This window comes from Phyllopteryx taeniolatus, chromosome 11, assembly GCF_024500385.1.
Source record: "Phyllopteryx taeniolatus isolate TA_2022b chromosome 11, UOR_Ptae_1.2, whole genome shotgun sequence".
Lineage (NCBI taxonomy): Eukaryota > Metazoa > Chordata > Actinopteri > Syngnathiformes > Syngnathidae > Phyllopteryx > Phyllopteryx taeniolatus.
Window position 1 is genome coordinate 23,697,013 of NC_084512.1, and position 14,953 is coordinate 23,711,965.

Sequence of the window (14,953 nt, forward strand, 5' to 3'; positions counted from 1 at the left end):
GACAAAATTTATACAAAGATTTGTACCAGAAAATATTAGAACTTAACTCAATTTAGGCCACCTCGAGATATTGAAGCAAAAAAAAAAAAAAAAAGACAAAAGAAGAAAAATACTTTGAAACCAAATTTGTGCCAATTATATTAACTTAAAAATAATAAATATTAGTTCTGTTGATGAATATAAAAAATGTAAAAATTATTTCTCCATTTGATCACATTTAAACTAAGACTGCTTATACAAAATGCAGGGATATGCAGCTTTGCATTTCGGTTCAAGTTGTCAGCACACGTCACAAACTTCAGTGGATTTAAAAAGTCTACACACCCTTCATCAAATACCAGGTTTTTGTGATTGAAAAAAAAAAAAAGACAAAGAAGAGCTGAAGTTTATTTTGGGGTTCTTAAGAGGCACTTCACATGGTGCCAGGTGTCAGCTGACTCCCATTTAAGAGTTTAGTTAATTTTGAACACGGCCACATCCCCAGTTTATAATTAAGTAAATGTAACCAAGTACCCAAAGCAAAGTCAAGTAAGCGTGTGGGGTTAATCAGAGGCAATGCTGCCAGGTGTGTGCTGACTCCCATTTCACAGGAGTTTGAATGTGATTGGTTAATTCTGAACACAACCACACAACCAGTTACAAGAGGATGTGCACACTTGTGCACACTTGTGCAACCACGTTATTTCAGTTGTGTTTTTTTCTCTCTCCACCTCTTTAAAAGGTTTTTGAGTTGTACAACCTTTAAGTCACATTAATGGTGAAATGATTTATCTTGGTCTCATTGTTTTATATCACAAAAGCCTGTCATTTAACTCATTCACTGGCAGCCTTCCCAGTTAACATGGATATTTGACTTCTAAAGCCGTCAATGGCAGTGAATGTGTTAATCAGGGGATGTGTAAACTTTTTAATTCTGAACACAGCCACATCTCCAGTTATAAGCGGGTGTGCACACTTGTGCAACCACGTTATATATTTTTATTTCCCATGTCAAAAGATTCCAAATTTACTTTCAGTTGAGTTGCACAGGTATAAGTCACAGTAATGGTGGGAAAAAGTTTGGAATTGATTTAGCTCATTTGTCTCATTTGAACAGGGGTGTGTAGACTTTTTATATGAACTGGAAGTTGCGCTTTTGTATCTCTTGTGACTGCTACTTCGCCCCAGAGGAACCGGATGAAACCAGAGAAGACTTGAGCGGTACCAAACAGAACCCGTTGAAAGTGTGACAGGCGATTCGCCTCTTATTTGTCTTGGATGGCGATGGAAAAAAAAAAACGAGAAAAAAAAAAAACAAGTGTCGCTGGGCTGTTTGTTAATGACTGACGACGAATGAGCTTATTTGTCTTTTTCCTGACAAGCTTGTTCTGGTTCTGGTTAAAGATAAGTGCTATCTACCGACTGTCCTACATTTCCAATAAATACCGCATTGCTGATACCTTTGCCGGACATAATATTAGGTACACCTGCACAGTTCAGTGTGTCGTGTACAAAGATTAGAATGTTCGGTTTTAAGGTATGTATTCAATTAATAATATTACAGAGCTGTTTGTAATATTTTGTTCCTGGGCTGGAGCTACATATGCTAACCAAAATATTAGAAACAAATCTCAGTATGGTTTATTTTTTAAATGTACTGTACTACGTATATATTTAAAAATGTTTAAATACAAAGCCAGCATCAACAGCAAACAATAGAAATTAAGTTACAGTAATTGAATGTATTAAATACATGTATGAAATTAAGTAATTTTTGCTGCTTATGTAATTAACAATTTTTAAAAAACAATTGGAAAAAAAATTAAATAAACTCAACGAATAACTTTAAAATTTGGGGTGAATATTCATAATTTTAACAGAAAACAATTCAAGAGACTTTACTAAACTTCTTCATATTATTATTAACATAATAATAATAATAATAATAATAACAACAACACACAGGATGGGATGCAGAAGTGTCTCCATGTCACAGACTGGTTTAATGTTTTTGAAAACTATATTTTTGTATTTTTATTAAAAAGGAATATTTTATGTAGGTATTCGTTCTACTACTAATAATAATAAATGCTTTATTATTATTAGTGTTATTATTGTTATTATTTGCATTTTATTGTTGATTTTATTTACGTACAGCATTTTGTTTCAGCTGTGGTTGTTCTTTTAAAGTTGTCTATAAAAAAAGTTTCTGTATTATCATTTGTTATCTTTTTCTTCAGTATTTTGAAAATGATTAATAACAATGCTATCTCAGGAAGACAAAATGCAGTGTTTAATTATAAGCGCTTTCTCCTGATAGGCTGGGAGAGGTCACATGGTTCTTCTGCCATTTTGCCCAAGTTACCAAATATGGTTCCTTGCCCCTATTAGGAGCTACATCATGTTTGTAAACGCAAACTTGGTATTGGATTATGCATTCAATAAAAAGTGTATATTCATATTTGATGTAAAAATGTCTGCTCAAGTGTATATAAAGTGCCTTGCTTTTTATGTTTGCGTTAAAGTGGACGAGTGGCCGATGTTCAGGTGTCTTTATGAGTGCGACTGGATGGAGTTGAAAGTCCAAAGTGAAGGTTGAAACGCAGAGCTCCGCCGGCGGGCCCCTCGCGTGGACACAGAGCAGAACGATAAACGCCCCGGCGACCTTTGTGTTACCTTAAACAACATTTTCAAACATTAAACTACTCGGTGGCAAAGACTCACACTGACTCTAGACAGGGGTTAATGACATGATATATCGGTATATCTTATTAATCAAACTTATAATTGAACAGTGGTCATCTTTAATCAATTCTGAAAGAAAGAAAACTACATTTACACTAAGCACTTTTGGCAATATACACAATTTTAACCCACTAAAATTACATTTATACTACGTTTTTGTTTTTTTACGAGAATACATTTGGCAAAAAAATACATTTATACTGTATTCAAGCATTTGGAAGGAAAAAAACTATTACTAAATTTGAGCAAAATGTATTTTATACAACATTTTATCATTTTTTTGAAAATTTTAGTGCAGAATTACATTCACACTAAATTTGAGTATTTATTTTAAATTGTATTACATTTATGAAATAATTATATTTATTCCAAAGTTCTTTTTTTTTTTTTTTTTTTTGTTGCAAAAATAATTCTACATTTTACAAAAAATATACATAAAATACATACAACAATTTGATAAAACAACAAATTTTAGCAGAAATACAACATTTGGGTAAAATAATACTATATTTGAACAAAATAAAAAATACAATGTTTTTAAATCAAAAATTAAACAAAACATGTTTTGCATTTCTTTCTTTCTTGCATACAAAATGTGGTAAAAAAAATGCATTTATAATGTATTCATTATCTTTTTAAATATCTCCAACATTTTTGCAAAATTTTACTTTATACATTTTATCATTTTTTAAATCACACAAAAGTACATTTGTCATCATAGTACATTTGAGCATTTTTTAAATAAATGCTACTACGCCTTACGTATTTTTCCAATACTATATAATACAAAAAGCGCTAAATTTGAGCAGAAAAAAATGACAATGTATACTAAATTAAATTCAAAGACATACATTTTCAACGTATACTAATTTAATAAAAATGTTACTAAATTAACCAAAGTTTGAGAGAAAATGTGTCAGAGTGACCACAGAATGTAGGAAGGGTAACACACTTTTCAGGTCAGGGTTGCGGTGTCATTTGAGTAGATTTTGACTTCAACAAACACTATGAGATAAATTCATATGTGCTGTAAAAAGCATGTTTGTTTTTCCCCTTCAAGGGTTCAAGGACACACAGTTTAACGCCACCAATGCAAAAGCCGTACTTTCAGTGGACAATGAATTAGCTTGCACATTATTGTGGAGGGATGTGCAACATTTTATGTAAGCAGAAAAAACAAAAACGCTTATCATGTAACACAGTCGGTCGATTTCTGTGGTGCACTGAACCTTTTGACGTCATAAATAGAAGGACATTTGATTAGGGTTCAAATGAGCCACTGAGAACTTGATGTAGCGAACTCTATTTTTTAGTGGTAAAAAAATGAATATCTTTCAGATGAATATTGGTCTAAATTAAGGTTTAGTTTCAATGTTTACATAGCCTACTGTATAAAGGTCAGCCCTTTACTAAAAAAAAATTGCAAAAAATACAAAATTTACTAAATTTGTTTTATTATACTATATATGAGAAATAAATTACAATTATACTAAAATGGCCATTTTTTAATTATGCAAAATTTTAGAAAAATATATCGAAAATGGGGTGTTTTTATAATAATGCTAAATTTGAGCTTTTTTTTTGTTATACTAAATTTGAGCAAAAAAACTAAATTCCAGCTAGCTCTACTAAATTTCAGTGGGAAAATGAAAAAAATATTGAGCCAAAAATTTACTTTTTTTTCAAAATTGTTGCATTTCAATACTATACCACATTAGATTTTTTTTTAAACTACATTTGTACTAATGTACTACTGTACATCTGTACTTTATTGAGCACCCCCTCCCCCCCAAAAAATTACATTTTCTTAGAATGGTAGCATTTCACAATATGGTGTATACAACATCCGGGCAAAACAATTTGTATACGAATTTTGAGCATTTAAAAAATAGACACTACATTTGAGCAATAAATAACACTACATGAATTCTAATTCTACATTTCTTTAGTCCAGCAATACCTATAAAACGCCACTAGGTGACAGTATCCCGCTGTGAACACCCTGTTCCTTCTCCATTACGTGGATGGGTGAGTGAGTTGTTGTAATTTATTTCGTTTTTATTTACTATACACCGTTCAACTTGTTGTTACACTTTTACAACAGTTAAAAATGTTCAAATGTTACTTAAGACTGTGCACTTAATAAAGCTGACAAATCGAGTGTGGAACATGTGAATGAATTCACTTTACATTACTTCCTAAGGGGGGAAATTGTTGGAAAACTTGGACGTCAACCTCCACGTCCTCTTTTGATTGGCTTCACTATAGCACAATATATAGTGTCCACCAATGATTGCGCGGGAGGTGGGGTGCAGATCCTATGCTGTGATTGGCTGTCTACTCCCTCTCCCACCAGAAGTCCAAGTGCAGTTTTTGTGTTTATTTATGTGTGCGTGTGCCAACATAAGACCTTGCCTGAACCTCCCAAGTTGTGTAAAACACACATTGACTATTCTGAGCATATAGAGCATGTCATATAAAGTTACATAACATTGCGTAAAATGTTTATTGCTATAGGGTCAAGTCACTGATGGTGTAGTGGTACACTCGCCTGACTTTGGTGCAGGCAGCGTGGGTTCAGTTCCCGCTCAGTGACGGTGTGAATGTGAGTGCGAATGGTTGTCCGTGTCTATATCTGCCCTGCGACTGACTGGCGACCAGTTCAGGGTGTAGTCCGCCTTTCGCCCGAAGTCAGCTGGGATAGGCTCCAGCGTCCCGCGACCCTAACCAGGATAAGCGGTGTTGAAAATGGATGGATGGATGGATGCTATAGGGTCACATGCATGAAGCAGAACGAGTGCAGCAGCTGGTATGCTGTCATCCTATATTCCAGCTTTCTTCCAGCCAATTTGGACCCAAAGCACATTCCTCTGTGAGGCTGCCACAGAAATATCATTATGGCAAGCTGTTTGAGCATTTTATTGCATATATTTGATATGTGGCTTAAGATCCATGTACGAGTACAGTCTTTGTCCTCACTTGGAAGACAATTCAGTGCACTAGTAGTAGAACAATCGAATACACGCTCAAACAAATTAAAAATGAAAACAGATTTTTTTTTTTTTAAATAATGAAAAATAGATGATACAGCCCAGGTGTACACCACTACAAACTACAACCACACAAAAAAAATATCATATCATTATATAGTGTAGCTACCCCTGTGTTATGACAAGGTGACTTTGTGTATTAAATTGGTTGTTAAAAATGCCTTGAAATGACAAAAGTTTATCGCACATTGTCACAGACACACAAACTAAAGCCGCTTTACTACCATGCACTGAAGTGGACTCTGTGGTTCATCAACCTGCAAAGTTGTTATCTACACTATAAACTGTAAAAATACAAAAAATAATAATAAAAGGTTATAAAAGAGTGTCAGGATGTTTTTCAAAAGTGGACATAATCCATACATCACAATGTGGCCCTGACAATGCAACTATATTTAATGGCTTTACAATAAATATAATAACTTTGATGATGTAACCTTACAATGCAGATAACCTCGTAGCTTTTTAAGAATTTAACAAGCCAGTTAGCTACATAAATAGCTAGATTCAAGTTACATAGATAGATAGATAGATAGATAGATAGATAGATAGATAGATAGATAGATAGATTAGCTTACCTGAGGACAAGACACAGCTAGCAGAAGAGCTAGCTAGCTAGCGCCTGTATAATGTGCAAATGAGGCAGTTACAGGAGCTGTCCTTTAAAAAAAATTGCGAATCTTTTTTTATTATTATTATAAACTAAACAAGAGAACAGTCATTCCATGTAGATTGTGTTATTCAATAAATAAGTTATCGAGCTTTACAATGAACACAATTCGTAAGTAACATATTGCATGCAGTTGATGCAATAATTTCAATATTGTTGACGTATATGCAGTACTGAAAATGTCCTGCAGGAGTCAGCGTTGATCCAAGTCAGGACAATGTCAAGGCCTCTGTCGACACTGAAAGACTGACTGCAACTAAATGATTAAAAACAAACAAACAAAAAAAGCTTCTTTTTGAGGCATGTAATCCCTCAACTATTAATACAGAACTATTGAGCAGGAGCATATTTAGTCTTTTAGAAGCCCAAGGCAAACCTTGTCATGGGGTCCTCCAAGATTTATTTTCACCACAATGAGGATGTATTATTATTATCTAAAAAGTGGATCATCTCAATGCTTTTATTGTTATTGATGAGAACATCAATCAGTGTTTACTGTAGTTTACCATTTCGACCCCACTGATAATCACGTCTGCGTAGTGAAAAGCGTCACTCGCATCGCTCTCCACTCCATCCCTGTCGGATGACACCGACAGCAGTGCTACAGTTACTGGCAAGTACGTCTGGCTGTTGTCGGCTACGCACATGAATGAATGAATTACGAGTAAACCAATAATAATTGCTTTAAATTGAAGAAAATTGTATTTGTCAGTTTTTATGCGATGTTTGGGGGCCTATGAAAATCTAGGGGGCCCCAGATTATTGCCTGCGTTTGCATAATGATAAATCCACCACTCGCCCTGACCGTTTCCCGCTGCTGGTGACTATGTTGCAACAGCAGTGCCTGGTACTGAGGGCTCAGCTCAACGGCAGCCTTGTTTCACATCATGCACCTCGAGAGGAATTCCTGTCATGTCGTGCTCACGTAAGAAAGGCTTTCACACGGATTGGGCTCATTTGAGGGCTTAAACCGCAGATCCCCGCTCATTAGTGGGCGACCGCAGGCCGGTGAGTAACGTCTCCCGACGGGACATTTTGTTGGCGAATCTTGTACAATGTTGAAGAAATGAAATGCGTACTGTAGGCGGCCATGGTGACGCTGAACACGCTCCTGAAGGCGGTCAGCTTGTTTGTGGCCGAGCTCGTCAGCTCCGTCACCGACTGGTTCCAGACCGCGCCGACGTGGGCCGACCTGCAGGTCCTGGAGGGCACGGAACTGAAGACCACCGGAGGAGGTAAGTCAGGAAATGGGGTGGTAAAACTGCTCTTTTTGTACTTTGTGTGCAAATACTACCACTATTTGCAATGGTCAATACACACTGGAAAGCTGGTTGAAACACATTTTTGGTTGGAAATAATAGAAATATGGTAGAAATAATCATCATAAAAGCTTTATCAACTGTACAGGCAACGTTTATGTAAGAGTGTTTTTGTGTCCGTCTCAGTTCATGAGAGACACCGGGCCAGAAGTCTTTGGGAGAAGAGCGGCGCGGTGGTCATGGCCGTCCGACGGCCCGGATGATTGCTGTGCAGAGAGGTGTGTGACTGTTCGTGCGAGAGGCTGTGTCAGCTGTCGGCCTTCGAAGTAACACTGATATGATCGTGCAGGAGGCCGCGGAGCTGTCCTCTCTCAAGTCCCAGCTGCAGGACCTGGAGGTGCCTCTCTTTGCTGTTGTCAAAGAGAACCTGGGCAAGGAGCTGGACTGCTTCAAGAAGTACTTCAACGGCAAAGTTTACGTGGATCAGCAGGTCTGCAATTATGCGGAACGGGAATTCGCGGTTGGGAAGTGTAAGCCGTTAAGCCGCTTTTCTGTTACCCTCGCAGAGAAATTTCTACGGGCCTCAAGAGCGCTGGATGTTCCTCTCCGTGTTCCTGCGAATTGGGGTGTGGAGGAACCTGTGGCGCGCCTACCGGAGAGGCTTCAGAGGAAACCTAAGAGGGGAAGGACTGGTGCTAGGAGGAGTCTTTGTCATTGGGCCTGGAGATCAGGTAGACGCCATACCCCTTTTAAAAGATGACATTTTTGCCCATTTTTCTGTGTAAATGTCACCAATGCATCCCAGTCATTTTTTCTGTTTGTTTTGTAATTTTTCAGGGTATTCTGATGGAGCACCGCGAGAAGGAGTTTGGGGATAAAGTCAACATGCTGGCCGTCCTCACAACAGCCCGCAAAATGCGAGATGACATGAAAAGATAGACCTGACCTCAAATTGCATGTGTAAATGGCTGATGGTGTCGCTATGAATTCTGGCAAAACGGGCCACTTTTGACAGTTTGCCGCCTCGTTATTTCTGGTTCGCCGTGCTGGCCTTTTTGTGTGCTATAATGAAGCGCTGACTCTTAAACTCTTCTGAGGGAGCAGCGCTGATGTTTGTACGCTAGCAACCGCACAGCCAGCCAGACGCTGCGAGGAAGAACAAACTATGAAAGTTTTTGAAACACATGTGATTCAATAATAAATGAGTTGGTGACTAATACTTTCCCACTGAATTGTCTATCTATCTATCTATCTATCTATCTATCTATCTATCTATCTATCTATCTATCTATCTATCTATCTATCTATCTATCTTGTCATCCACCCAGCGAGCGATCCATCTGTGCTCGATTAGTTTCTCTTTCCCTGCTGGGATATTTAGTGCGCCTGCGCGAGAGCAGGTTCACTGATCTTCGTGTCGTCACTATCAGGTGAGACAATTTGAGCGTTTATACCGCAGCTAAATTATCAACTTGTCGACCCGCAGCACGCATATAAAACGGCTAATTCAGATAAACGCGGAGGGACAAGCAATAAAAGACCAGTCCGGTGTTTTATTTCGAGAATTCAACGCTAACGCGAGGTAGTTGCTAGCAGCCGCGAAGCAGTTTATTAAAGGTTTCACTCAGTGTTTTAAGTTTAACACTTTCGCTACTGGTTTGGGTTTGTTTTAAATGTACGTTTTGGGCCACGAGCATGTCACGAATTCACAAATTCACAATTTCACAATAAATTTGTGCCACGAGCTGTCTTAAAATGTAAGCTAGCTGTTGTGTTGGTAGATTAAATGATAAAGCGTGTCGTTTGAAGGTTTTTAACTGCAGCGAATGACGCGTCTCACCGTAATTGACTACATTAGTCTTGTCTGAATGTCACTTAACATTTGACTCCTTAAATTAAATTGAAATGAGAACCATATGAGCTAATGGAAATGCTATGTAATCTGTTCCAGGTTATTGACGTTATGTCAAATGTGCGACACTTTGGACACCTTCGTGGCAAGAAATGTATCGCACACAAAACCACTTTAAATCATGTATATATATATAGTTATAATTAACAGAATAGAATCATACATTTTATAAGTTTAAAGAAATATTGTGATTTTTATCCCCGTTGGGGATTTCTGACCAGAGGTATGTGTTCCCAAATTGAAAATATTTCACTGAGGTGCCACTTGAAGAGAGGCGGGTATCGCCCAGTCTTAATACACACTCACACAAGCTCGTGAAAAAGTAAACATTGGTTAATTGAGTTCATACACTAGATTCTCACTGTGCTTCTCTCATAAGATAATTATTTTTTGTCAATTTTACATCTGTTAATATGACCCGAATCAATACATAGCCTCGATGAGGGCCTATAAATTTGCACACAGCACAACCGGTGGCACAATTACACAATCTAAACTCTTCCTTGTGGCACTTGTGAGTGTTTTTATTCCCCTCCCCTTCCATTGAGCAAGTATTCATTATCAGTTGTTCCAGTACACTTTGTCCTTCTTTCCAAATCGACATTTTGACACCTCCGTATAAGTTTTTGGATTTGTCTTGGAATGAGCTGATCGAGAGACGAACAATGGAGACAAGTTAGTATATGACTTTTTCTTGTTTGATTGTTTATCTCGATGTTTCCTTAGGCTCATTCTTTTGTTTTAGTGTCCTTGTGAATTGCGCATGAGAAAACAGTGAGTTGTAATTGACTGTTGGAAGTTATAAAAGGGCAGCAGGGTGAGATAGTGATGACATCTGCCTCAGTCAGGAGATGTGCACTCTTAAAACGTGTTATGTTCATTGAAGACAAAATTATTCGTTGTTGCGAATCAGTGTTTCCACTCATTTATTATTTTGGCTTGTGTGGTGTGCTGTGAGATTTTGCAATATGTGCTCAAAGGTTGGGATTTACACTATTTTGCCTGATTGTTTTCGTATTCATAGTTTGGCTTGCAGAGTCCCTGAAGGCATCATGTTTTGCATAAAACCTGTACGTTTTTGTTTTTTTCCCCCAGCGTGGGTAGTGAAGTGCTCACAGCGGCGATGCTGGCAGCATTGAGGCGAACTCTCCCCCCTCCCTACTACCTCCGCGTGGCATTCCCTTCGTACGTTGCGCGCTTCGAAAGAAGTCCGATTGCTCATTTTCACAGAAGTAGAGCCAAAGCCAGTACCGAGCCAGAAAAACGCGCTCCAGGCAAGGATTCACAGGATTCTATTATTGTCTGTTGTGTCACTTCCCGGGAACCTGCAGATTGTTGCCGAACCGGTGTTACATGCTATCCACGGTGCATTGCGCTGAACTGTGTAACAGAACAATGAAACGGTGGCGGGGGGGGGAGGGGGGGGGGGAATCCTTTTTTCAGTGGTACCTTCACTGTCAAACACAGTCATTGTTTTTTCCACATAGGAAATAATGAAAAAAAAATCTCCTCATGCATGTCAGGTATCACTGTATTTTGCTTTCTTCATTTTTTTCCCCGATTCCACCACTGAGGGGGTAGTGGTGATGGCGAATAGGAAACGATAATCTGTCTATTTTGGACAGTATAACTCAAAACAATTTTCGCAAGGCTTTATTAATTGCAGAAACGCTGACCAAACGCCACGAGGTGACATTATCTCGCTAAAAGCAGCTTCCTGTTCACTCTCCTTCACCAGGTGTCTTCAGTGGGTGTGCTGTTTTACTTCCTAAAGCGAATGTAAAGAAAAATCAGTTTTTATAAAGTCTCATCCGGTATATGCTCCACCTACTTGGGCATTCGGCAAAAAGGGTCTAAGCTCTTCCTCCCGCTTCGCGTGAATGGCGGAGGAGACCGGATCAAAGAAACTGTAGGAACTTTAACGTCAACGATGTCTGTTTTTTTTTTTTAAATACAAGATGTCACCACAGAGCCACCAGATTACAATATTCGATGTTTAGACTTTGTGGTTGTGTATATAAATGATATACATGTACCTGTATTTAACTTGTCTGAAGACACAAGCCATAATGATTTTTTTATTTTCGGTAAGTTGGACTTCACACAATTGTGCGACTTTTTTTTCTCTCTTCACTCAAGCGAATTTTGACTCTGTGGCTCATGAAGGTCACGTTGATATGTCCCAGACTGATTTGATGTCCTTGTGCGAAGGATTTATTGTAAAATAATGTTCATTTAAAAAGTAATTAGGTAGCGCACTACGATCATCAAACGTTGTCATGTGTTGGTTTCTGTTTGCCGCAGCGTTGGGGTCCGTGTTTGCCGTGGACCTGTTTGGGATAGGCATGTGGTCTCTGGGTCTTGGGGCTGTGGGAGCTGCCCTCGCCGGCATCTTCTTGGTCAACTCCAATCTGACTCTTCCCAAAGTAGGAAAGGCCACGCCGGAATATCTCGCCGATGCTGACCTGCTCTCCACTGTTGACGGTACGATTAGAACCTCTTAACTATGTGCCTGTCTTGGTGGCCTTTTTTTTTTTTTCCTCTTAATTTTTTAAATTCATATTTGTATTTTGTTTGTATTTTTGAAACAATCAGCTCAATACTCCTGTAATTTTCCCTCTTGGTATCATTGGATTATCTTAATTTTAGCAAGTGAATGTCAAAATTTCCCAAAACAAACTCAACAGCCCGACCAGCAACCTGCCATATATTTATCACAAAATATTTTCATGGAGACAAAGTTCTTGTTTTTGACATAATTGGCAAATAGATTATTCTGATAAAAAAACTTGTATTTTTTTTTTCCCCACCCCGGGACTTAATTGAGTCATAGCATATTTCCCAAAGTAGTAATGACACAGTGTCATAAGAATTTTAAATCTTTTTAGTTAAATACTGCCAATTTGTAATATAATTGCATTTCAATTGGCCAACATTACTGATTCTGAAGGCTCTGGGCAAATTAGATTGACATGGCAACACATTGAAGCGCAAATCCGATTGGACAAAAAAAAAAAATCATAATCAAATTATCCATTTGTACTGGAAGCAGTGCAGCCAAGAGAATGAACAGTACAGTTTCACTGAGCAATTTTAAGAATCTGTCTTAAACGTAGGTCAGTGCTTCTGATAGTATTTATGCCAGCACCACCTCTTACTTGTTTCATTTCACAGTTTTTGGGTGAGCAGGCACTCCAAAGACCCAACTATGTTTCCAAGCCATTAAAGTACATTTTCCATAATGTTTTTTTATTAAAAAAAGCAGAAATGATTGTTAGTAAAGGCATTTGTCTTGGTTGTGTCTGCAGATGGCAAGGTCATCAAAGCAAAGAGTCTGTGGGAAAAGAACGGCGCCGTCGTCATGGCCGTGCGGAGGCCCGGATGATTTTTGTGCAGAGAGGTGAGCTCGCATGTTTCGGCGTTCAGAGAGTACAATGTGTCGGAAACTCAAATGTTTCCTTGCAGGAGGCTTCCGAGCTGTCCTCTCTGAAGCCCCAGCTGGAAGAGCTCGGGGTCCCTCTGGTGGCCGTGGTGAAGGAGCGCGTCGGCACAGAGATCCAGGACTTCAGACCGCACTTCGCCGGGGAAATTTACATCGACCAAAAGGTCAGCCCGCACACAATGCAGAACTTTCACTACGGAATTACGAAGTTGCTCGCTAGTGCCACCAGTAGGCTCACTAAACACTTAAACATAGAACTCCCATTTTAAAGGAGACCTGCACTTCTCACAAAACATTTCAAATGAACTAATTCAACTGCCATTGATGGCTTTTGAAGTCAAATATCCATGAACTGAACTGGAGAGGGCTCTTGGTCAATGAGTTAAGTTCACCTGTATACGTTGCATAGTGCAAAGGTTCATCCTGAAATGTTATGTCCCCTTTAAATGATTCATGCCATGAGTAAATGTATAGTTAATATAATTTCAAAGCCGTTTGTTGGAAATATGGAAGGGGTCTCCTCCAGACCCAGGCTCCATTCATTCGTTGATTTGGAATCCACTGACGAGCACGCTTTACTTAACAGAAACATTTCTACGGGGCAAAAATGGGCGCTATGGGGCTGTTGCGCTTCAGCGTGTTGCAGAACTTCATGCGGGCCTGGAGGTCCGGCTACCAGGGCAACATGTTGGGCGAGGGCTTCATCCTGGGGGGCGTCTTTGTCATCGGTGCGGGAGAACAGGTAGCGTACAGGAAACGCGCACACATACTGTACGTACATGGGAAGTATGGCAAGCCGTTTGAGCAATTTTATTCCAGATCCTTTATATTCAGTTTAAGGACAGAGCGTACTTGTATATGGACCCTGAGCTGGATATTGAATATATGCTCTCATTTGAGAATTTTAATTAAAGTTGAAGTCCATGTACTAGTACACGTTTTGTCCGCAGTGGTAGAACAACAGTCTTACTGTTTAAATTTTTCTTTTCCTTCCTTCCCCGCTATGACTTTTCTGCACCCTAGGAAGACAATTACCGGTGCTATTCGAGGACAAGGCTAAGACACAATTGTGCTACTTGTAGGCAGAAATGCTTTACTAGTGTGCACAAAGCTTGTGCTAGTACATGGACCTAAAGCTGGATATTAAAGATATGGAATAAATGCTTTGTGGCTTTCCATAATATGAGAGACCGCTCGCTCATTTTGTGTAACCTCCACGTTGTGGTCTACAGGGGGTCCTACTGGAGCACCGCGAGAAGGAGTTCGGCAACAAAGTGGAAGTGGCGGATGTTCTCCGAGCCGCCAAGAAAATTGTACCTCGCAAATAAGTTTCTATTAGAGCACCGAATATATAAAATGGTCGAACTAGAAAGTACTTATTACAAATACACTATGTCCAGCATGGACATCTAGACCAGTTTACAGTAGGCAACCTCTATTGTGAGACAAAAAGCTGTGAAAAATGTTCAAGTGACTCAATTGGTGAAATGATGACCTTTGTGGGCACTTGAAAAGCTAGACGGGTATGGAAACACGCTGATTTTGCAGTTCAATGATATGAACTTCCGATTGCCACGAGTTTGTCTCCCACGCCGACACTCCGGCTGGCCTCGGTCCGAACTGACATATGTGGCGTTATGCGGTTGTGTGTGTAACAATGATGACTTGTCTCTGTACACTCAGCGACGAGAGGAGCAAGTTTGATGCTCAAACACGCGCATTCCTCAGACAGCGCCGCAATCATTATTCTGAGGCCTTCTGCAGTGTGGGGGTGTGAGACTAAAACAACTGCAATAAATAGACAACTACAGTACAACACTCATTGACTGTTTGACTTTGTTATATTTAAACCTTACCGTAATGACAGCCAAAAGTTAATGATTGGTTTTGGAATTA

General features: G+C 39.0%; 1 protein-coding gene and 1 pseudogene across 2 annotated transcripts; both read left to right on the forward strand.

Annotated features, from left to right (window-relative positions):
• The first annotated feature begins 7,294 nt into the window (after positions 1 to 7,294).
• On the forward strand, positions 7,295 to 8,920 carry LOC133486213 (peroxiredoxin-like 2A; annotated as a pseudogene).
• Positions 8,921 to 10,136: 1,216 nt separating this feature from the next.
• Positions 10,137 to 14,879, forward strand: LOC133486212 (peroxiredoxin-like 2A). 2 transcript variants are annotated; one of them, XM_061791028.1, is made up of 7 exons: positions 10,146 to 10,290; positions 10,711 to 10,889; positions 11,920 to 12,099; positions 12,924 to 13,015; positions 13,081 to 13,221; positions 13,644 to 13,799; positions 14,290 to 14,879. In XM_061791028.1, exons 2-7 carry the CDS (start codon positions 10,739 to 10,741, stop codon positions 14,383 to 14,385), a joined length of 816 nt encoding a protein of 271 aa, XP_061647012.1. In that variant the 5' UTR covers positions 10,146 to 10,290; positions 10,711 to 10,738; the 3' UTR covers positions 14,386 to 14,879. The 2 variants fall into 2 exon arrangements, with proteins under 2 accessions (XP_061647013.1, XP_061647012.1); XM_061791029.1 differs by lacking the exon at positions 13,644 to 13,799 and having other exon boundaries at positions 10,137 to 10,290.
• The last annotated feature ends 74 nt before the right edge of the window (positions 14,880 to 14,953 follow it).